General features: G+C 47.3%; 1 protein-coding gene across 1 annotated transcript in view; it reads right to left on the minus strand.

The window, feature by feature from the left end:
- Nucleotides 1-14,105: 14,105 nt before the first annotated feature.
- LSM4 (LSM4 homolog, U6 small nuclear RNA and mRNA degradation associated) overlaps nt 14,106-23,265 on the minus strand; it is a 79,867-nt gene continuing 70,707 nt past the window's right edge. Inside the window, exon 5 of the mRNA XM_063916299.1 lies at nt 14,106-15,149. Coding sequence (XP_063772369.1) covers nt 15,058-15,149 — 92 coding nt within the window. The 3' untranslated portion in view covers nt 14,106-15,057. The remainder of the gene's footprint in view (nt 15,150-23,265) is intronic.

Consider the following 23,265-nt stretch of genomic DNA (forward strand, 5'->3'; position numbering starts at 1 on the left):
TCCTCCCTGCCTAGCCCCTGGCAGCTGAGACACGCCGCCGCCGGACTGAGCACTAAGGAGCAGGAGAGGCGCACGCTGCACTCATATCCCCTGGCACAAACACACACAGCAGCGGTGAACATCACAGTGGGTGGGGGCATGTGTGGAGTAATGTGTATCTGGCACTTGGTGGGGCAATATGTATCTGGCACTGTGGCGGCATTTGCGTATCTGGCACTGCACTATGGGGGGGCATATGTGTATCTGGCACTGTATTATTGTATCACGTCCTATTTATTTGGCCACACCCATTTTTTTGCATGTGCGCATTAGGTGCACACAGTAACACTAAGGCGCATAAATACTGGGGGCAGGCTAATTTTGAAGTTGATAATTTTTGTATGGCCCCCGAAGGATTTTAATACCTACCGGTAAATCCTTTTCTCTTCGTCCGTAGAGGATGCTGGGGATGTTTCAAGAACCATGGGGTATAGACGGAATCCGCAGGAGACATGGGCACTTTAAGACTTTAAATGGGTGTGAACTGGCTCCTCCCTCTATGCCCCTCCTCCAGACTCCAGTTATAGGAACTGTGCCCAGGGAGACGGACATTTCGAGGAAAAGTATTTATTGTTAAACTAAGGGTGAGATACACACCAGCTCACACCACAAAACACGCCGTACAACAGTCTAGTCAACGGCATGAACAAAATCAGCAACAGGCTGACCATAACCGAAACACAACCTTTGTGTAACACAAGCAATAACTATTAAACAAGTACTGCAGATAGCGTCCGCACAGAGACGGGCACCCAGCATCCTCTACGGACTAAGAGAAAAGGATTAACTGGTAGGTATTAAAATCCCATTTTCTCATACGTCCTAGAGGATGCTGGGGATGCTTCAAGAACCATGGGGTTTATACCAAAGCTCTAGAACGGGCGGGAGAGTGCGGATGACTGCAGCACCGATTGACCAAACAAGAGGTCCTCCTCAGCCAGGGTATCAAACTTGTAAAACTTTGCAAAGGTGTTTGATCCCGACCAAGTAGCAGCTCGGCAAAGCTGTAATGGCGAGACCCCTCGGGCAGCCGCCCAAGATGAGCCCACCTTTCTGGTAGAATGGGCTTTCACCGATTTCGGTAACGGCAATCCTGCAGTAGAATGAGCCTGCTGAATCGTATTACAGATCCAGCGTGCAATAGTCTGCTTGGAAGCAGGAGCCCCAATCTTGTTGGGAGCCCACAGGACAAACAGAGCCTCTGTTTTCCTAATCTGCACCGTTCTGGCGACATAGATTTTAAAAGCTCTGACCACATCGAGAGACTTAGATTCCGCCAAGGCATCAGTAGCCACTTGCACCACAATAGGCTGGTTTACGTGAAATGATGAAACCACTTTTGGCAGAAATTGCTGACGAGTTCTCAACTCCGCTCTATCAGCATGGAAGATTAAATAGGGGCTTTTGTGAGACAAAGCCGCCAACTCAGATAACCGCCTTGTGGATGCCAAGGCCAACAACATGACTACTTTCCAAGTAAGGAATTTTAACTCAACCTTACGTAAAAGTTCAAACAAATGAGATTGCAGGAACTGCAATACCACATTAAGATCCCACGGTGCCACAGGGGGCACAAATGGAGGTTGGATGTGCAGCACGCCTTTCACGAAGGTCTGAACTTCTGGAAGGGAGGCCAATTCTTTCTGAAAGAAAATTGACAAAGCCGAAATTTGTACTTTAATAGAGCCCAACTTTAGGCCCGCATCCACACCTGCTTGCAAAAAATGGAGCAAACGCCCCAGCTGAAACTCTTCCGTAGGAGCCTTCCTGGATTCACACCAAAACACATATTTCCTCCAAATACGGTGGTAATGCTTTGCCGTTACTTCTTTTCTAGCCTGACGAAGTGTGGGAATGACTTCACTGGGAATACCCTTCCGGGCTAGGATTTGGCGTTCAACCGCCATACCATCAAACGCAGCCGCGGTAAGTCTTGATACACGCACGGTCCTTGCTGTAACAGATCCTCCCGTAGAGGAAGAGGCCAGGGATCTTCTATAAATAATTCTTGAAGATCTGGATACCAGGCCCTCCTTGGCCAATCTGGAACAATGAGTATCGCCTGAACCCTTGTTTTTCTTACCATCTTTATCAGTTTTGGAATGAGAGGAAGTGGAGGGAACACATATACCGACGGAAACACCCACGGTGTCACTAGGGCGTCCACCGCTACCGCTTGAGGGTCCCTTGACCTGGATCAATATCTCTGAAGTTTCTTGTTGAGGCGTGACGCCATCATGTCTATTTGAGGAATTCCCCAACGACTTGTCACTTCTGCAAAGACCTCTTGATGAAGACCCCACTCTCCTGGATGGAGATCGTGTCTGCTGAGGAAGTCTGCTTCCCAGTTGTCGACTCCTAGTGGTAAATTTACTAAGATGGGAGTTCTGTTTATGATGGGAAGTTGCCAATAGCAACCAATCAGATTCCATGTATTATCTTCTAGAAGGTGCTAGATAAATGAAAGTAGAATCTGATTGGTTGCTATGGGCATCATCCCATCTTGAATAGAACTCCCATATTAGTAAATTTACCCCCTGGAATGAAGACCGCTGACAGAGCGCTGGCATGTCTTTCCGCCCAGCGAAGAACCTTCGTGGCCTCGGCCACTGCCGCTCTGCTCTTTGTTCCGCCCTGGTGGTTTATGTACACCACTGCTGTTATGTTGTCTGACTGAATCAAGACGGGCAGGCCGCGAAGAAGATGTTCCGCTTGATCTTCCGCTTGCAGAATGCCGTTGTAAATGGCCTTTAGTTCCAGAATGTTTATGTGTAGACAAGCTTCCTGGCTTGACCATTTTCCCTGAAAATTTCTCCCCTGTGTGATTGCCCCCCAGCCTCGGAGACTTGCATCTGTGGTCACCAGGATCCAATCCTGAATCCCGAACCTGCGTCCCTCCAGAAGGTGAGAACTGTGCAGCCACCACAGAAGGGAGATCCTGGTCCTGGAAGATAGGATTATTTTCCGGTGCATGTCCATGTGAGACCTGGACCACTTGTCCAACAGGTCCCACTGAAACACCCTGGCATGGAACCTGCCATACTGAATGGCCTCGTAGGCCGCCACCATCTTCCCCAGCAACCGAGTGCATTGAAGAATCGACACTCTTGCCGGTTTCAGAATCTGTTTTACCATGTTCTGTATTTCCAGAGCTTTTTCCACTGGAAGACTCTCTGTAATTCTGTATCCAGAATCCTACCCAGGAAGGACAGCCGTGTCGTCGGAACCAATTGTGATTTTGGCAAGTTTAGGAGCCAACCATGTTGTTGCAGAATCGTCAGAGAGAGCGCAACGTTTTTCAGCAATTGCTCCTTGGATCCCGCCTTTATGAGGAGATCGTCCAAGTACGGGATAATTGTGATTACCTGCTTGCGCAGGAGAACCATCATTTCTGCCATAACCTTGGTGAAAATCCTCTGAGTCGTGGACAGACCAAATGGCAACGTCTGAAATTGGTAATGACAATCCTGAACAGCAAACCTCAGGTAAGCCTGATGTGGAGGATATATAAGAACGTGTAAGTAGGCATCCTTTATGTCGACCGACACCATAAAATCCCCTTCCTCCAGACTGGAGATCACTGCTCGGAGAGATTCCATCTTGAATTTAAATTTTTTTAGAAAGAAATTGAGGGATTTTAGGTTCAGAATCAGTCTGACTGAGCCATCCGGCTTTGGTACCACGAACAGACTCAAATAAAAACCCTCCCCCTGTTGTGACGGGGGTACCGTGACAATGACTTGATTTTGACACAGCTTTAGTATTGCAGTGCATATCCCCTCCCTTTCTGGAAGAGAAGCTGGCAAGGCCGATTTGAAAAAACGGTGAGGGGGCACGTCATGAAACTCTAATTTGTACCCTTGGGTCACTATTTCTAATATCCAAGCATCCAGGGCCGAGCGAGCCCAGACCTGCCTGAAGAGTTTGAGGAGCCCCAGCGTCATGCGGTGGATGTGGTAGAAGCCAGAGAGGACTTCTGTTCTTAGGAACTTGCCACAGCCTGTGACTTTTTTCCCTTTCTTCTCGCAGCAAGGAAGGAGGATCCTCGTCCTTTTTTGTATTTATTGGGCCGAAAGGACTGCATCTGATAGTGGGGCGTTTTCTTTTGTTGCGCAGGAACATAAGGTAAAAATGACGACTTACCCGCGGTAGCCGTAGATACCAGTTCAGTGAGGACGTCACCAAACAAGACACTACCGTTAAACGGCAGAGACTCCATAGCCTTCTTCGAGTCAGCATTCCATTGATGAATCCACAATGCCCTTCTAGCCGAGACAGCCATGGCATTGGCCCTTGATTCCAAAAGGCCAATATCCCTTGCAGCTTCTTTTAAATATGCTGCAGCGTCCCTGATATGACCCAGAGTCAAAAGCACGCTATCCCTGTCCAGGGTTTCTATCTCAGATGATAAGTTATCTGCCCACTTTTCAATAGCGCTACTCACCCATGCCGAAGCAACGGCAGGCCCGAGTAGCGAACCTGTAGTGACATAAATGGATTTTAGTGTATTTTCCTGCCAACGATCCGCAGGATCCTTTTTATCGCTACAATCATGTACTGAATGCTCTTAGCCAGTTTAGGATTTAATCTGGCATCACTATAATCGACACTGGAATCAGAGTCCGTGTCGGTATCTGGGTAAATGCACGTTTCTGTGACCCCGAAGGGGTCTGAGCTTGTGACAATGCATCTTCCATGGATATCCTCCATGTCTAGTTATTAGACTCTGATTTATTTAATCTTTTAGTCAACTGAGCCATATTTGCATTCAAAACACTCAACATATTTACCCACTCAGCAGTGCCGACAGGGTCACTCCCACCTCTTTGTCCCCACTCCGGCTTCCTCCTAGGACGAGCACTCAGCCTCAGACATGTCGACACACACGTACCGACACCTACAATCACACTGGGCTATAGGGGACAGACCCACAGCAAAGCCTGTTAGAAAGACAGAGGGAGTTTGCCAGCTCACAACCCGGTACCGAGACCTTACATTCAATGCCTCAGACCTGCTAGCGCTTTTATAAGATAATAGCACCAAGTCTACTGTGCCCCCCCCCCCCCCCCCCCCCCCCATTTTGCACCGTTACTTGTACAGCACTGTGAAGGTCAGGGCCAGCGTCTCTGCAGCTTCTGTGAAGAGAAAATGGCGCTGGTCAGAGCTGTGAGGGCTAAGCCCCGGCACGCTTCAGTCCCGCTCAAATCTACATAATTATACTGGCGGGGGTCTATATTTAGTGCCTAGGCACTTTTAATATACTTATTTGCCAGTTAAAACTTCAGTATTCATGCTACCTAGGGTGCCCCCCCCCCCCCCTGCCAGTGCCGCTGTGTGTGTGGGAGCATGGAGCGCAGCGCGATCGCTGCGCAGTACCTCAACACTGAAGTCTTCTTCTCTTCTTTTGCTCACCCGGCTTCTTTCTTCTGGCTCTGCAAGGGGGGTGACGGCACGGCTCCGGGAACGACCAGTTAGGCGCACCAAGTGATCGGACCCTCTGGAGCTAATGGTGTCCAGTAGCCTAAGAAGCAGAGCCTTTGAACTCACAGAAGTAGGTCTGCTTCTCTCCCCTAAGTCCCATGCTGCAGGGAGCCTGTTGCCAGCAGGTCTCCCTGAAAATAATAAACCTAAAAGTCTTTTTTCTGAGAAACCCTGGAGATCTCCTCAGTGTGCATCCAGTCTCACTGGGCACAGAATCTAACTGGACTCTGGAGGAGGGGCATAGAGGGAGGAGCTAGTTCACACCCATTTAAAGTCTTAAAGTGCCCATGTCTCCTGCGGATCCCGTCTATACCCCACGGTTCTTGAAGCATCCCCAACATCCTCTAGGACGTATGAGAAATAAATATTCAAATGGCCCTTAGTAGACAAAAGGTTCCCCACCCATTTTAGAGACATTACATGATGTGTGTTCAATTTTATTGACAAATCAAACCTTTTCAGCGATAGAGCTTGGCAAGGGGAGTTTGTTTTTGTTCCAAAAGGAAGTGATCCGACAATGCACACCACTAAATATATGCCATATCAAGTGCATAGTATGCTTGGGAATATCAGGGATGTGTCTGAGAAAGAGTAAGAAAAACTATGGGACACATGAACCAGGATAGTGTTCAATATAAGTTGATGGACTTTTCTCCATAAGTGCAATATATGTGGAACAGAGTTCCCTCCTCGCCAACAGTGGTCTGCACTGTTTTTCATTATTCAGCCTAAGTCCCTTATTTCCAAGAGGGAAATATGTATAATACAGTATACTATGACATTCTAGAGAATTGTGTGCTTCCAACTTCATGGCAAGAGTTTGGGGAATTCCCTTTCCTGCTTCAGCACGACAATGACCTAGTGCATAACGCGAGGTTCATATACAAAAAAAAAAAAAAAAAAATGGTTTGTTTAGTGACGTGGAAAAAGTTACAAGGCCTGTATAGAATCCTGACCTCAACCCTTTGGCATACTTATGGGATGAAATTAACGCTAGCTGTGAGCATGGCCTTATCACTAATCATCAGTGCCCGACCTCACTGCAGTCATTTTCCAAAATGAAAGGCTTGCCAGAAGAGTGAAGCTTTTACACAACGACCAATTCCATATTAATAACCATGGTTCAACAAGCAAACAACGAGATTTATGGTAAGAACTTACCGTTGTTAAATCTTTCAGCAAAGTACACTGGGTTCCACAGGGAACAACACCGGGGTGTAGAGTAGGATCTTGATCCGAGGCACGAACAGGCTTAAAGCTTTGACTGTTCCCAGAATGCACAGCGCCCCCTCCTCTATAACCCCGCCTCCATGCACAGGAGCTCAGTTTTGTTAACCAGTCCAATGCAGTAGCAGGTAAAAGAGACGACAACCGTTAGTAGCCACATACACCACATTCTCACGACAGGTGTCAGCAGCAAATGCCATACAAACCCAAAGAAGCTAAGTACGTCAGGGTGGGCGCCCTGTGGAACCCAGTGTACCTCAGTTCACCGAGAACCACGTAGCCGCCCTGCACAATTGTTCAAGGGTCGCACCACATCGGGCCGTCCAAGAAGGTCCAACAGACAGAGTAGAATGGGCCTTGATAGTAGCAGGAACTGGACCACTAGTCTGTACATATGCAATCACCATTCTAATCCATCTGGCCAGGGTCTGCTTGCGAGCAGGCCAGCCACGTTTGTAAAAAAACAAACAGTACAAAGAGAGAGAATCAGACTTCCTAACGGGAGCTGTCTTCTTCACATAGATGCGGAGAGCCCGTACCACATCCAAAGACCGCTCTCTAGAAGACAATTCAGGAGAGACAAAGGCCAGAACCACAGTCTCCTGATTAAGGTGGAAAGAAGACACCACCTTAGGTAGGTAGCCGGGACGTGTTCTAAGAACTGCCCGATCACGGTGCAAAATCAGAAAGGGGGACCTACAAGACAAGGCACCCAAATCCGACACCCGTCTAGCAGAGGCAATAGCCAGTAGAAACAATACCTTAAGAGAAAGCCACTTAAGGTCTACTGATGCAAGAGGCTCAAACGGAGACCCTTGTAATGCCTCCACCAACAAATCCCGAGGAGCCTCAGCCGGGACGTAAGGAGGTTGTATCCGTAACACACCTTGAGTGAATGTATGAACATCAGGTAGAGTCACAATTTTTCTCTGAAACCAAACCGACAAGGCAGAAATATGAACCTTGATGGAGGCCAGACGAAGGTCCAAGTCCAGGCCCTGTTGCAGAAGGGCCAAAGGTTTGGCCGTACTAAACTTGTAAGCGTCATGATTGTTAGATGCGCACCAAGCAAAGTAAGAATTCCAGACCCTATGATAAATCCGGGCAGAAGCCAGTTTGTGGGCCTTCAACATACTTTGAATGACCGTCTCAAAAAAACTTTTGGCCCTCAGGACCGAAGCTTCAAGAGCCACGCCGTCAAAGCCAACAGGGCCAAATCCTGATATACACAAGGGCCCTGAACGAGGAGATCTGGGCGCTGCGGAAGTAGAAGGGGATGCTTTATTGAGACCCTGAAGGTCTGAGAACCAATGCCGTCTGTGCCACATTGGGGCAATCAGAAGCAGGAGTCCTCCTTCTTGCTTGAACTTCCTTATTACCATGGGCAGGAGTGACACCGGAGGGAACACGTAGTGCAGCCGAAAGTTCCATGGAATAGCCAGTGCATCCACGAACGCTGCTTGAGGATCCCTTGTTCTTGCTTCGAAGCCCGGAACCTTGTGATTGTGTCGAGATGCCATCAGGGCCACATCTGGGAGGCCCCACTTGTCCAATAGTAGTTGAAATACTTCTGGATGGAGGCTCCACTTTCCGGAGTGCATGTCCCGACGACCGAGTTAGTCCGCTTGCCAGTTTAGGACCCCCGGAATGAACACTGCCGATATGGCCGGTAGATGGCGTTCTGCCAAGTGAAGAATCCTTGATACCTCCCTCATTGCCATGCGGTTTCGAGTGCCGCCTTGATGATTTATGTACTTGGAACAGGTCTGTTCTGTACTAAATGCTAGGCCAAGTTCAGCGCATTGAACACTGCCCGCAGTTCCAGAATGTTTATCGGGAGGAGAGACTCCTCCCTGGTCCACCGACCCTGAAGGGAGTGTTGCTCCAACACCGCACCCCAACCTTTCAGACTGGTATCCGTCGTCAGAAGGGACGACCCCTGTTCAAACGTTGGTCCTGCAGCCACCAACTGAGTGACAGACGGACCTCCGGAGAGAAGGAGATCATGCGAGACCTGATCCAGTGAGGCAGGCCGTTCCACTTGGCAAGAATTAGTTTCTGCAGAGGGCGGGAATGGAATTGTGCGTACTCAACCATGTCGAAAGCCGACACCATGAGTCCTAGCACTTGCATTGCAGAGTGTATCGACACTTGCGGACGAGATAGGAAGCATCGAATCCTGTCCTGAAGTTTCAGGACCTTCTCCTGAGACAAGAATAACTGCTGGTTGTGAGTGTCCAACAACACCCCCAGGTGCACCATGCTCTGAGCAGGGACCAGGGAAGACTTCTTCCAGTTGATGAGCCACCTGTGGTCTTGCAGAAACTGGAGCGTCAGATCCAGACGGGGTAGGAGAATTTCTGGGGAACTTGCCAGGATCAACAAGTCGTCCAGATACGGGAGGATTCTGACCCCTTGACGGCGGAGTACAGCAGTCATTACCGCCCTGACCTTTCTGAAGAATCGCGAGGCCGTGGTCAAACCAAAATGTAAAGCCCGAAATTGATAATGGAGGCTGCCCACAGCAAACCTCAGGTACTGCTGATGCGACATTGCAATAGAAATATGCAGGTTAGCATCCTGTATGTCCAGGGATACCATATTATCCTCGGGCTCCAAGGCCAGAACAATAGAGCGAAGAGTTTCCATACGAAACTTGAAGACTCTCACAAATTTGTTCAAGGACTTGGGGTTGAGAATGGGCCGAGAGGACCCATTCGGTTTCGGAACTAGGAACAGCGGTGAATAGCACCCCTTGCCTCTCTGAGCCAGAGGCACCTGTACCACCATTCCTGTGTCCAGGAGGGACTGTACCACCGAATGAAGAGTTTTTGCCTTCACCTGATCCGAAAGGACGTCTGTCAGGCAAAATCGATGAGGGGGACGATTCTTGACGGATATGGCGTAACCGCGAGTGACGACTTCCTGTACCCTGGCGTCGGAAGTGGTCTTCAACCATTCCTGGGTAAACCCTAGAAGTTGGCCTCCCACCCTGGGATCCCCCAGAGGGAGGCCCGCCCCGTCATGCAGCAGGCTTGTCAGTTTTGGAAGCAGGATGGCGGGTAGCCCAGGCACGTTTAGGTTTTGGCTTAGTGGTTTTGGAAGTGCGATCCTGTTTCGGGTACGCCTGACCTTTTACTTTACGTGAAAGACAAAAGGAGCGAAAAGGAAGTACCGAAGGAGCAGTACTAGGAAGACACGCTGTTTTAGCAGAAGCTAAGTCAGCTACTATCTTGTTGAGGTCCTCTCGAAAAAGAATGTCTCCCTTAAAAGGGAGCACCTCCAATGTTTTCTTTGAATCCAGATCCACAGACCAGTACCGTAACCAGAGAATCCGGCAAGCCAAAATGGACGTAGAAGCCTTGGCCGCCAGAATACCGGCATCAGAAGCCGCCTCCTTTATGTAATGAGAGGCTGTGACAATATACGAGACATTGACTAGCATTATCAGAAGAGTTGGAAGGCAGCTCTTCTTCCACCTCCTGCGCCCACGCTTCAATAGCTTCAGCAGCCCATATCGCTGCAATAGTGGGCCGATGCACAGCTCCTGCTAGGGTGTAAATCGCTTTTAAACAACCACGCTCACACGCTTATCCGTCGGTTCTTTCAGAGAAGTGATGGTAGTTACAGGCAGAGCTGAGGATAGCACCAGTCGCGCCCTTGCGAATACACTGGCGGGGGTGTTTCCCAATTTTTACTCTGCTCTGCAGTGAGGGGATAGCGAGCTAGCATCTTCTTGTGAGGTGGGAATTTCTTTCCTGGATTTTCCCAGGATTCCGGACTTATGTCAACTAAATGGTCAGAATGAGGTAAAACCTGTTTAACAACCTTCTGACGTTTAAATCTGTCCGGTTTCTTAGAGGTAGCGTCAGGCTCTGGGTAATCAGTAATTTGAAGAATTGGCCCGATAGCCTCCAATAACTCAGGAACATCCACCTGTGAGACAGATTCTCCATCACAAGTATCTGGATCAGTGTCTGTGGGGTCAGCATACACACCATCCTCATCAGACGAGGTATCAGGGACGTGGGTGGATTGTGAAGAAGTAATGGCCAGCTTAGAGGACCCCTTGGTCTTAGGCGGGCAAAGGTTAGATTTTTGTTTATTCAGTGATTGGTTCAATTGCTGTAACTGAGCGGACAGATGATCTGCCCATGGCGGATTAACCGCAGGGACCATAAGCGGTTGTACCGGCACCGGAGGTCCCATAGGGGGCGTAAGTTTAGTTACCAGCGTACTTAATAATGTGGAGAAAGTAGCCCAAGGTTGGTCATTTTGAACCCCCGTTGCCACGGTCCCACTGGGGGATATTGAACCTCCAGAACCTGAACCCTCAGCTACTATGTTTTCCTCTGTGTTTGCAGCGTCACTACCACGCAATGTATGATCAGCCCCAGCTCCATTGCTCTTTGTAGCAGACATATCTGAAAGCTCAATTTACGGGCAACCTAGTACAATATCAGCAGTCTAATACCTTAACAAGAACCCTCTGTGCGGTGTATTAGCACAAACAGAGAATTCAAGAGGTATATTGACTGAAAATCACAGAGAAAAATACATAATAAATATATCCTGTGAAACATCTATATTAAATAATAGCCCTGACGCACTTAGCCCCCCCTCAGGGTACAGAATATAGGGATAGCAATCTGAGTGAGATACACGGAATGGAAATGAAGCAGCAGCTATATATGCGCACACACAGTCACATGTACAATACAGAAATTATGACATGCAATAAAACTGCACTGGACTAGCAATACAAAGTAATACTAAGTACAGATATACAAACAATAGCTATATCAATGCACAGTAAACACTGGATGTATATCACAACGGGGTACTTGTACTATATAACCCTGAATAAATGCACTGTTTCTTAACTAACACTGTCAACAGACATGTAGAATACTTAAGTGTCCTGTAAAATGCACAGCGCTGACATGCAGGCGGCTTTACAGAGGAGGATTTGCCCAACAGTCCCAGGATCAGCTCAGCATGTGAAAATGGCTCCCAAACGCTTACAGGGCGGTGAGGGAGAGATGCAGCTCCAGGGCGGAAACATTTAGGCGCCCCGGGGCTAGGGGAGGGGCTACAGGTCAATGTCTTATCCCCTTTGCTGGACTTCACCACCGGGTACTGCGGGCCATGTAAAACTGTTTTTAGTAAAACCGACCCGTGCCCTTGCCCTTGTGGTCTAGTGGGGTCCCTGTACTGCCACAGTGTCCACACCAGCACGCGCAGCCCGCCTCCCACCAGATCGCGGTTTCCAGCGGGTCCCACCTGGGGAACCCTCTTACCTCCTCCCTAAATGATCCTGAATAACTTCGGTGGCGTGTGTGCCTTGCTGTAAAAAACCGGAGCCTCCGCTGTAATTACCCTGCAACCAGGACACATGAGTATGCAGCACCATTGAGGGAAGTGATGGAGCTGCAGCAGGAGATGTCTGACTGACATCTAACACAGATAGTGTCTTGGCTGCAGCCCTTGAAGTCTTCAATATTCACTTATAAAAGCTCTTCTAAGGGCTACCTGAGCAGCCCTACCTGTAGTATGCCTGCACTGCATGGCACCAACTACAAAACTGAGCTCCTGTGCACGAAGGCGGGGTTATAGAGGAGGCGGCGCTATGCATTCTGGGAACAGTCAAAGCTTTTAGCCTGTTGGTGCCTCGGATCAAGATCCTTCTCTACACCCCAATGTTATTCCCTGTGGAACCCAGTGTACCCCGCTGCAGAAACAGGTGTGATGTTCAGGTATCCACATATTTCCAGCCATGTACTGTATGTAACAGGTATGTTTTTCCACATTAATCCCTAGCTTAATATATCAAACTTGTATTTGGCAACAAAAGTTTAACGCATCCCTTATTATTTGGACAAATACAAAAAAGTACATGTATAGGATGCTTCCTTACTTTACCGAACACACATTCAAAAACATGACCCTCTTTCCCCACACTGTCCTTATTAATCCCCTCATTATCTAAAGGTGCATACAAAGGTGAGATTTGAACTACTGATATAGAAAACCTAGTACATATCGCACCGTGGCCCTCATTCCGAGTTGTTCGCTCGCAAGCTGCTTTTAGCAGCATTGCACACGCTAAGCCGCTGCCTACTGGGAGTGAATCTTAGCTTAGCAGTATTGTGAACGAAAGATTCTCTAAATTGCGAATAGAAATTTCTTTGCAGTTTCTGAGTAGCTCGATACTTACTCTGCCACTGCGATCAGTTCAGTCAGTTCAGTCAGTTTCGTTCCTGGTTTGACGTCACAAACACACCCAGCGTTCGCCCAGACACTCCCCCGTTTCTCCAGCCACTCCCGCGTTTTTCCACACACACACCCATAAAACGGCCAGTTTCCGCCCAGAAACACCCACTTCCTGTCAATCACACTACGATCACCAGAACGAAGAAAAAACCTTGTAATGCCGTGAGTAAAATACCAAACTTCTTAGCAAATTTACTTGGCGCAGTCGCAGTGCGAACATTGCGCATGTGCAATTAGCGGAAAATCGCTGCGATGCGAAGAAAATTACCGAGCGAACAACTCTGAATGAGGGCCCGTGTGTATACAGCTTGCGATGCCGATACACGCTCCCGCGGGGTCAGTATTGCAAAAATAAAAACTAGACTGCAGGCAGCTCAATTTTGACTAGAAAGTGTACACTCTACTTTCTAGTATAGTCAAATTGTACATAGCCAAATTGCACCATGTGTATAGTCAATATCGGTGGTTCTGGGCTCCGGGATGATCAGGGAAAATCGGTCTTTAGGCAGAATCGCACCGTGTGTATGCACCTTTACATAACAGTGCTCCTGAGTGACTGAAACATGAAGCACTCTGATCATCAGTGTATGACATGTTACTTAACTCGATGCTGAACAACAATTTGGTGCTGATCATGTTTATATAATATTGAAAGCCTAACACTAATACACACCAAGTTGTCTATACCGTCAACAAAATTAGTTTATTGTACAATTCAATCAAGTTGCCAAAATGTGCCTGAAAATGTATAAACCTAATTGGAGCTTTTTTTTTTTTTTTTTTTCCCAATGTATAGCCACTAAAACATTTTTTTTTTTTTTTTTTTTTAACTGCCATACACAATTCTGAACACATCTAGGAAAAACAAATAGCTGTCCGCTGCATTAAATACCAATAAGGACTTTGGACTAGATTATATGAATTAAAAAGCAAAAATAAAAAAATAGATTTCAGCTTTTAACATTTTTTAAAAGCTCTTTGAAAATAAAAAACTAGCTGCACATAAACTTGTCTTTAGCAACCAGGAACATGCAGAAGTTTAACACATGCTCTTTTAGTGGATAAAAAGTTATATTTTCTTTACAACAAGAAAAAAAAAAAAAAAAAGAAATGATTAGTTCCAACAGTTGCCATGACTACTCCAAAATATTTGAGTACATATCCAATGCAATTGAGAAACTGTAACCTCTATTTGTTTAGAACATTCCATAACCAGATACAAGTGGAGAAAAAGAACTCTGCGTGTTCTTGGTGGGGGCATCTAGTCCGTGAACTTAAACTATCTAGGGAGACAGATTTATAAAGTTCGAGAGAAAACAGAAAACTGAAGCTTTATTTTTGGTACAAAACACTGGTGCCAATCAGTGAAATCAGAACACATTTTTGGAGAGGGTATTGTTTAACACTGAGGTAATCTGGGGAAGTTAATTTAACCACTTCTGATAAGTGGTATGTGAAATTATGGGTCAACTTTAGGGTCACCACTGGTAGGCTACATTTACGGTGCTTTTTAATCTATTCACTAATAATTTGTCGACTCTGGCAGTAAGAAGTCAAATATATTAAGGTCTTCAACCAATCAGGCCGATAACTGAAATAATCGAAGTGTTTGATCGTACAGGTAATGGATTAAAAACCAGACAAAATGCTGGCAGCACAGCATTTACAGATGATGCAGACCACACTATAAAGCCTTCCCAGCTTGGCATCTCGAGTTTTCGATAGACGGACAATTTGCAGCTGGAAGAATGAAGATCCCCAAGTAGCTACAGTTGCATGGTTAAGGGGGGGAAAAAAAAGGGAAAGAAGATGCATCGACTTTGGACTATTATTTAAAAGTATGTTTCCTTTATACAGCTGCATCAAAATGGAGTCAGAAGGCAGAAATGGAATAAAGATGGGACCATTGGCTTAGTTTGAACATCTTTAGGTACTTTGTGATTTAACACTTTAGACACTTGAGGCTTGACAAAGATATCGCCTGGGGTATATTAACAAAAAAATAACACCAATCTAAGCATAGCATCACTAAATTGTTCATTGTTTCCCAGCCTGCCGTCCAGGCTTTTTATCCTGTTGTCCTCCTCTGCCAGCACCAGACATTCCTCTGCCTCTTCCTCCAAATACACCTACAGTAGAAAAATGAAATACATTAACATTCTCAAACTATAGTTTGCAGATCAGGACACACTAATATTGCAGGTACAATCCACGGATATAAAAAGTTTATTTCAGCTGCATCAAACACCAGTACCCATTTTACATTTTCTATTAAGACAAAAAACATGTTTGCTTGCCTGACAATATTGCCATCTAGTGACATTTTAAGGCAATGCAACATATTTAACTGTGACTAGAGGACCCCATACTCATATTCAATTTACTATTAGTGTTCACTACCACAAAAAAACCCAAACCACTTCTATTTAGTATGTATTTAGTCAGCAGAGAGTCTAACGTTTACAATTTAGATAACTGAAAATGTCTAATGTATGCATATGGCACTTCAATATATAACCAAGTATAAGTTAACTAAGATTATTAGAGATTATTTTAAAACAGAGGTGCCCAGCTGCCTCTTGTAGTTCCCCTGCGAGCCAGGAGCAGCAGCAATTTGAGGTTTGTTTGTTTTTTGTACTGATTTTCTCACTCTGCTGAATGAAAGATTGCTGGCTGGCTGCAAAGAGGGATGAAAACCAACAGCAGCGTTGTGTAGCATAATGTTGTGAGGGCAGGGCAACATTTGCATCATTATGGACAATCAGCATTGTCCAAGAAAATGCTTGACTGACCGAACAAGTGCTAGATCAGAAAGGGCTGTAATTTGCAGTACTGGTTGCTTATTTCGGAGCCCTGCTGACACGCCAATTGACATTGCTAAACTAGTGACAATTGGTCATTACTATTGGCATGTTAATGGGCATTATTACTACATTTTTGAAAATATTGGCATTACTACAGATGTCATCTCAGTCACAATCATACATTAGGAGTAGAACGTGAATTTATGTAGAACGTGGCAGAGTCACAGGATGTCACCTTCTCATCTTTATCACATTTCTGCCCTACTAGAGATGTTCCAGTTACCTAGAAGTGCTATTTTTGTGAAGTGGAAATGATTAGGAGCAACAATAGTTCAGACATGAAGTAGTAGACTACACAAGCTCACAAACTGAGAACGGCCAAGTGCTAGTCTGTCCTCTGCTATAATCAATTACTAGAAAAAAAAAAAAAGCGAGAAAGACTGTTGGGACACTCTTATTATGAAAAAATGAATAGACTATAAAACGTAGCTTTTAATTATATGAAGAACAAAATGAATGCGACAAAAAAAGTTAAATGTAGTAAAAATAATTGTAAGGTGCACACATGAATTTCACATTATAGTGCATAAAATAGAATATACTATTCTAAGCCTTGGTGAAAAATATTATATAATTCAATATACCGGGTATACCCTGTCTATTATAAATATATTTTTGACAGGTATGTTGATCCCATAGGGGTATCCTATTGAGAGGTCCCTCTTACTGCGTATTTTAAATTTGTTTCAAGCAAAGGAGCAAAAAATAGGATTTTGGTTACCTACTGGTAAATCCTTTTCTCGTAGCCCGTAGAGGATGCTGGGGTCCATATTAGTACCATGGAGTATAGACTGGTCCACCAGAAGCCATTGGCACTTTAAGAGTTTAAATAGTGTGGGCTGGCTCCTCTCTCTATGCCCCTCCTACCAGACTCAGTCTAGAAACTGTGCCCGAGGAGACGACATACTTTGAGAGAAGGAATTACAGATCGTGGCGAGATTCATACCAACTCACACAACAGGCAAATCCGGCTAACATGCCGGAACAACTCAGCAACAGCTGACACCGTAAATAACGCAGAACTTACCTATGAACCAGGTAGTACTGAACTATAAAATCAAAGCAGGAAAACGTAGCGCTGGGCGGGCGGGCGCCCAGCATCCTCTACGGACTACGAGAAAAGGATTTACCGGTAGGTAACCAAAATCATATTTTCTTTTATGTCCTAGAGGATGCTGGGGTCCATATTAGTACCATGGGGATGTACCAAAGCTCCCAGTACGGAAGGGAGAGCGCGGAGGCTCCTGCAAGACTGCTTGACCAAACTTGAGGTCATCAGAGGCCAAAGTATTGAACTTGTAAAACTTGTCAAACATGTTCGACCCAGACCAAGTAGCCGCTCGGCAGAGTTGTACAGCCGAGACACCTCGGACAGCCGCCCAGGAAGGGCCCACTTTACGAGTAGAGTGGGCCTTTACAGATCTTGGACACGGCAATCCAGCTGTGGAATAAGCATGCTGGATAGTGAACTTGATCCAGCGTGAAATAGACTGCTTTTACGCAGGACACCCAATTTTCTTGGGATCATAGGAGGACAAACAGAGAGTCACTTTTCCTAGGACGCGACGTCCTCTGCACATAAATCTTCAAAGTCCTCACAACATCCAAGGCCTTTGAAGCAATTGAGGAGTGAGTAGCCACTGGCACCACAATACGTTGGTTGATATGGAAAGCTGATACAACCTTAGGCAGGAACTGTGGACGAGTCCTAAGTTCCGCCCTGTCTTCATGGAAGATCAGATAGGGGCTTTTACAAGATAAAGCCCCCAATTCCGACACGCGTCGTGCAGAAGCCAAGGCCAACAAAGTGACCGCCTTCCATGTGAGAAACTTGAGATCAGCCTCCTGCAGATGCTCAAACCAAGCAGATTGCAGGAACTGCAACACCACATCAAGATCCCAGGGCGCTGTTGGTGCCAAAAAGGGAGGCTGGATGTGCAGAACCCCTTTCAAAAGGTCTGAACCTCAGGGAGGACAGCCAATTATTTTTGGAAGAAGATGGACAAAGCAGAGATCTGGACCTTGATGGAGCCCAATCTCAGTCCCATATCCACCCCAGCTTGCAGGAAAAGGTGAAAATGTCCAAGTTGAAACTCCACCGCTGGAAACATCTTGGCCTCACACCAAGAAACATATTTTTCTCCAAATGTGATGGTAATGTTTAGACGTTACCCCCTCCTAGCCTGCATCAGGGTAGGAATTACCTCACTTGGGATACCCTTCCGAGCTAAGATCTGGCGTTCAACCGCCATGCCGTCAAACGTAGTCGTGGTAAGCCTTGATAAGCGAACGGCCCCTGCAGTAGCAGATTCTCCCGAAGAGGTAACGGCCTTGGATCTTCCAGCAGAAGATCCAGTAGATCCGCCTACCAAGCCCTCCTTGGCCAGTCTGGAGCAATGAGGATTGCCAGAACCCTTGTTCTTCTTACCAGTTGAAGAACCTTTGGTATCAGAGGAAGTGGAGGGAACACATACACTGACGTGAACACCCACGTTGTTACCAGTGCACCCACCGCCTGTGGGTCTCTCGACCTGGAACAGTAGCTTCTTGTTGAGGCGGGAGGCCATCATGTCTATGTGAGGAACCCCCCCCACCAACCGGTTACCCCCTCGAACACCTCCGGATGGAGGCCCCACTCTCCTGGATGGAGATCGTGTCTGCTGAGGAAGTCTGCTTCCCAGTTGTCTACACCCGGAATGAAGATTGTTGACATCGCCACCGCATGCCTTTCTGCCCAGAGGAGGATTTTTGACACCTCTGACATGGCAGCCCTGCTCTTCGTTCCGACTTGTCGGTTTATGTAGGCCACTGTGGTCACGTTGTCCAACTGCACCTGAACAGCCCGATCTGTAGAAGGTGTGCCGCTTGCAGAAGGCCGTTGTACACGGCTCTTAGCTCCAGAATGTTTATCGGGAGAAGGGAATCTTCATCAGACCACCGTCCTTGGAAGGTTTCCCCCTGAGCGACTGCTCCCCTACCTCTTAGACTTGCATCTGTGGTTAGAAGGATCCAGTCCTGAACTCCAAACCTTCGGCCTTCCAAAAGGTGAGGCAGTTGTATCCACCAGAGGAGCGAAATCCTGGCTTTTGGAGACAGACGGATCCTCTGGTGCAGGTGCAGGTGAGATCCCGACCACTGGTCCAGGAGATCCAGCTGAAAGGATCGAGCATGAAACCTTCCGTATTGTAGAGCCTCGTAGAAGGCAACCATCTTTCCCAGAAGGCGGATGCACTGATGAACCGAGACCCGGGTAGGCTTTAAGACATTCCAGACCATTGACTGAATCACCAATGCTTTCTCCACCAGCAGAAACACCCTCTGCACTTCCGTGTCTAGGATCATTCCCAGGAAAGACAGCCTACTTGTCGGCTCCAGATGAGTCTTCGGAAGGTTCAGGATCCAACCATGCTCCTTGAGCAGATGTGTTGTTGCGATCCATTGCTCTCACAACTTCTCCCTGGACGACGCCTTGATCAGGAGATCGTCCAGATACGGGATTATGTTCACCCCCTGCTTGTGGAGGAGAACCATCATTTCCGCCATCACCTTGGTGAAGATCCTCTGTGCTGTGGAGAGGCCAAACGGCAGCGCCTGAAACTGATAGTCCAACAGTGCAACCCTTAGATATGACTGATGCGGCGACTAAATGGGAATGTGGAGGTACGCATCCTTGATGTCCAGAGACACCAGGAACTCCCCCTCAGTCAGTCCTGAGATGACAGCTCTCAGAGATTCGATAAGGGTTCAAAGACTTTAAAGTTCAGAATTTTCCATACCGAAACATCCGGTTTCGGTACCACGAAAAGGTTCGAATAATAACCCTTGTTCCACTGCTGAGGCGGAACTGGAACAATGACCTCTGACACCACCAATTTTCGGATGGCTTTCAGAAGAATTGTTCAGTCTTCCAGCAGAGCCGGCAAGCCTGACTTTAAGAAACGATGAGGTGGGGGATTTTGAAACTCCAGTCTGTATCCCCTGGACACAATATCCAGCACCCAGGGGTCCAGGCCAGACGACACCCAGACGTGGCTGAAATGCTGGAGTCTCGCCCCCACCTGACCTTCCTCCAGGCCTAGCTGTCCGTCATGCGGAGGACTTGGGGGTATCAGAAGCAGGCTTCTTTCCTTTGGCACGACCACCTCTGAAGAAGGTGGTCGCAGGCCGAAAGGACTGTGACGTGACTGGTGTAAAAGGCTTCTTCGTAGCCAGTGCAGCTGAGGGGAGAAAAGGAGAGTTACCCGCGGTAGCCGTGGCAATTCACGCATCCAGCACCTCCCCGAAGACAGCCTGACCTGTACAGGGTAGGCCCTCCACACTTTTCCTGGATTCCGTGTCCGCAGACCATTGGCGCACCCAGAGACCCCTGCGAGCCGAGACGGACATGGAGGAGATCCCCGCAGCCTTGGAACCAAAGTCCTTCATGGAATCTACTAGGAACCCTGCAGAATCCTGAATTTTACGTAAAAATAATAAGAATTTACTTACCGATAATTCTATTTCTCGGAGTCCGTAGTGGATGCTGGGGTTCCTGAAAGGACCATGGGGAATAGCGGCTCCGCAGGAGACAGGGCACAAAAAGTAAAGCTTTAGGATCAGGTGGTGTGCACTGGCTCCTCCCCCTATGACCCTCCTCCAAGCCAGTTAGGTACTGTGCCCGGACGAGCGTACACAATAAGGGAGGAATTATGAATCCCGGGTAAGACTCATACCAGCCACACCAATCACACCGTACAACTTGTGATCTAAACCCAGTTAACAGTATGACAACAGCGGAGCCTCTGAAAAGATGGCTCACAACAATAATAACCCGATTTTTGTAACTATGTACAAGTATTGCAGATAATCCGCACTTGGGATGGGCGCCCAGCATCCACTACGGACTCCGAGAAATAGAATTATCGGTAAGTAAATTCTTATTTTCTCTATCGTCCTAGTGGATGCTGGGGTTCCTGAAAGGACCATGGGGATTATACCAAAGCTCCCAAACGGGCGGGAGAGTGCGGATGACTCTGCAGCACCGAATGAGAGAACTCCAGGTCCTCTTTTGCCAGGATATCAAATTTGTAGAATTTTACAAACGTGTTCTCCCCTGACCACGTAGCTGCTCGGCAGAGTTGTAATGCCGAGACCTCTCGGGCAGCCGCCCAAGATGAGCCCACCTTCCTTGTGGAATGGGCCTTAACCGATTTAGACTGTGGCAGGCCTGCCTCAGAATGTGCAAGTTGAATTGTGTTACAAATCCAACGAGCAATCGCCTGCTTAGAAGCAGGCGCACCCAACTTGTTGGGTGCATACAGTATAAACAGCGAGTCAGATTTTCTGACTCCAGCTGTCCTGGAACATATTTTCAGGGCCCTGACAACTCCTAGCAACTTGGAGTCCTCCAAGTCCCTAGTAGGTGCAAGGCACCACAATAAGCTGGTTCAGGTGAAACACTGACACCACCTTAGGGAGAGAACTGGGGACGAGTCCGCAGCTCTGCCCTGTCCGAATGGACAAACAGATATGGGCTTTTTTGAGAAAAAACCACCAATTTGACACTCGCCTGGTCCAGGCCAGGGCCAAGAGCATGGTCACTTTTTATGTGAGATGCTTCAAATCCACATATTTGACTGGTTTTAAACCAATGTGATTTGAGGAATCCCAGAACTACGTTGAGATCCCACAGTGCCACTGGAGGCACAAAAAAGGGGTTTGTATATGCAATACTCCCTTGACAAACTTCTGGACTTCAGGAACTGAAGCCAATTCTTTCTGGAAGAAAATTTACAGGGCCGAATTTGAACCTTAATGGACCCCAATTTGAGGCCCATAGACACTCCTGTTTGCAGGAAATGCAGGAAACGACCGAGTTGAAATTTCTTTGTGGGGCCTTCCTGGCCTCACACCACGCAACATATTTTCGCCACACGTGGTGATAATGTTGTGCGGTCACCTCCTTTCTGGCTTTGACCAGGGTAGGAATGACCTCTTCCGGAATGCCTTTTTTCCCTTAGGATCCGGCTTTCCATCGCCATGCCGACAAACGCAGCTGCGGTAAGTCTTGGAACAGACATGGTACTTGCTGAAGCAAGTCCCTTCTTAGCGGCAGAGGCCATAAGACCTCTGTAAGCATCTCTTGAAGTTCCGGGTACCAAGTCCTTCTTGGCCAATCCGGAGCCATGAGTATAGTTCTTACTCCTCTACGTCTTATAATTCTCAGCACCTTAGGTATGAGAAGCAGAGGAGGGAACACATACACCGACTGGTACACCCACGGTGTTACCAGAACGTCCACATCTATTGCCTGAGGGTCTCTTGACCTGGCGCAATACCTGTCCCGTTTTTTGTTCAGACGGGACGCCATCATGTCCACCTTTGGTATTTCCCAACGGTTTACAATCATGTGGAAAAAACTTCTCAATGAAGTTTCCACTCTCCCGGGTGGAGGTCGTGCTGAGGAAGTCTGCTTCCCAGTTTCCATTCCCGGGATGAAAAACTGCTGACAGTGTTATCACATGATTTTCCGCCCAGCGAAAAGTCCTTGCAGTTTCTGCCATTGCCCTCCTGCTTCTTGTGTCGCCCTGTCTGTTTACGTGGGCGACTGCCGTGATGTTTTTCCCACTGGATCAATACCGGCTGACCTTGAAGCAGAGGTCTTGCTAAGCTTAGAGCATTATAAATTTACCCTTAGCTCCAGTATATTTATGTGGAGAAAAGTCTCCATACTTGATCACACTTCCTGGAAATTTTTTCCTTGTGTGACTGCTCCCCAGCCTCTCAGGCTGGGCTCCGTGGTTACCAGCATCCAATCCTGAATGCCGAATCTGCTGCCCTCTAGAAGATGAGCACTCTATAACCACCACAGGAGAGACACCCTTGTCCTTGGATATTGGGTTATCCGCTGATGCATCTGAAGATGCGATCCGGACCATTTGTCCAGCAGATCCCACTGAAAAGTTCTTACGTGAAATCTGCCGAATGGAATTGCTTCGTAGGAAGCCACCATTTTTACCAGGACCCTTGTGCAATGATGCACTGTTTTTAGGAGGTTCCTGACTTGCTCGGATAACTCCCTGGCTTTCTCTTCCGGGAGAAACACCTTTTTCTGGACTGTGTCCAGAATCATCCCTAGGCACAGCAGACGTGTCGTCGGGATCAGCTGCGATTTTGGAATATTTAGAATCCACCCGTGCTGATTGTAGCAGTATCCGAGATAGTGCTACTCCGACCTCCAACTGTTCCCTGGACTATGCCCCTATCAGGAGATCGTCCAAGTAAGGGATAATTAAGACGCCTTTTCTTCTAAGAAGAATCATCAATTCGGCCATTACCTTGGTAAAGACCCCAGGGTGCCGTGGACAATCCAAACGGCAGCGTCTGAAACTGATAGTGACAG

The sequence above is a fragment of the Pseudophryne corroboree genome, chromosome 1 (genome assembly GCF_028390025.1).
Source record: "Pseudophryne corroboree isolate aPseCor3 chromosome 1, aPseCor3.hap2, whole genome shotgun sequence".
Classification (NCBI taxonomy): Eukaryota; Metazoa; Chordata; class Amphibia; order Anura; family Myobatrachidae; genus Pseudophryne; species Pseudophryne corroboree.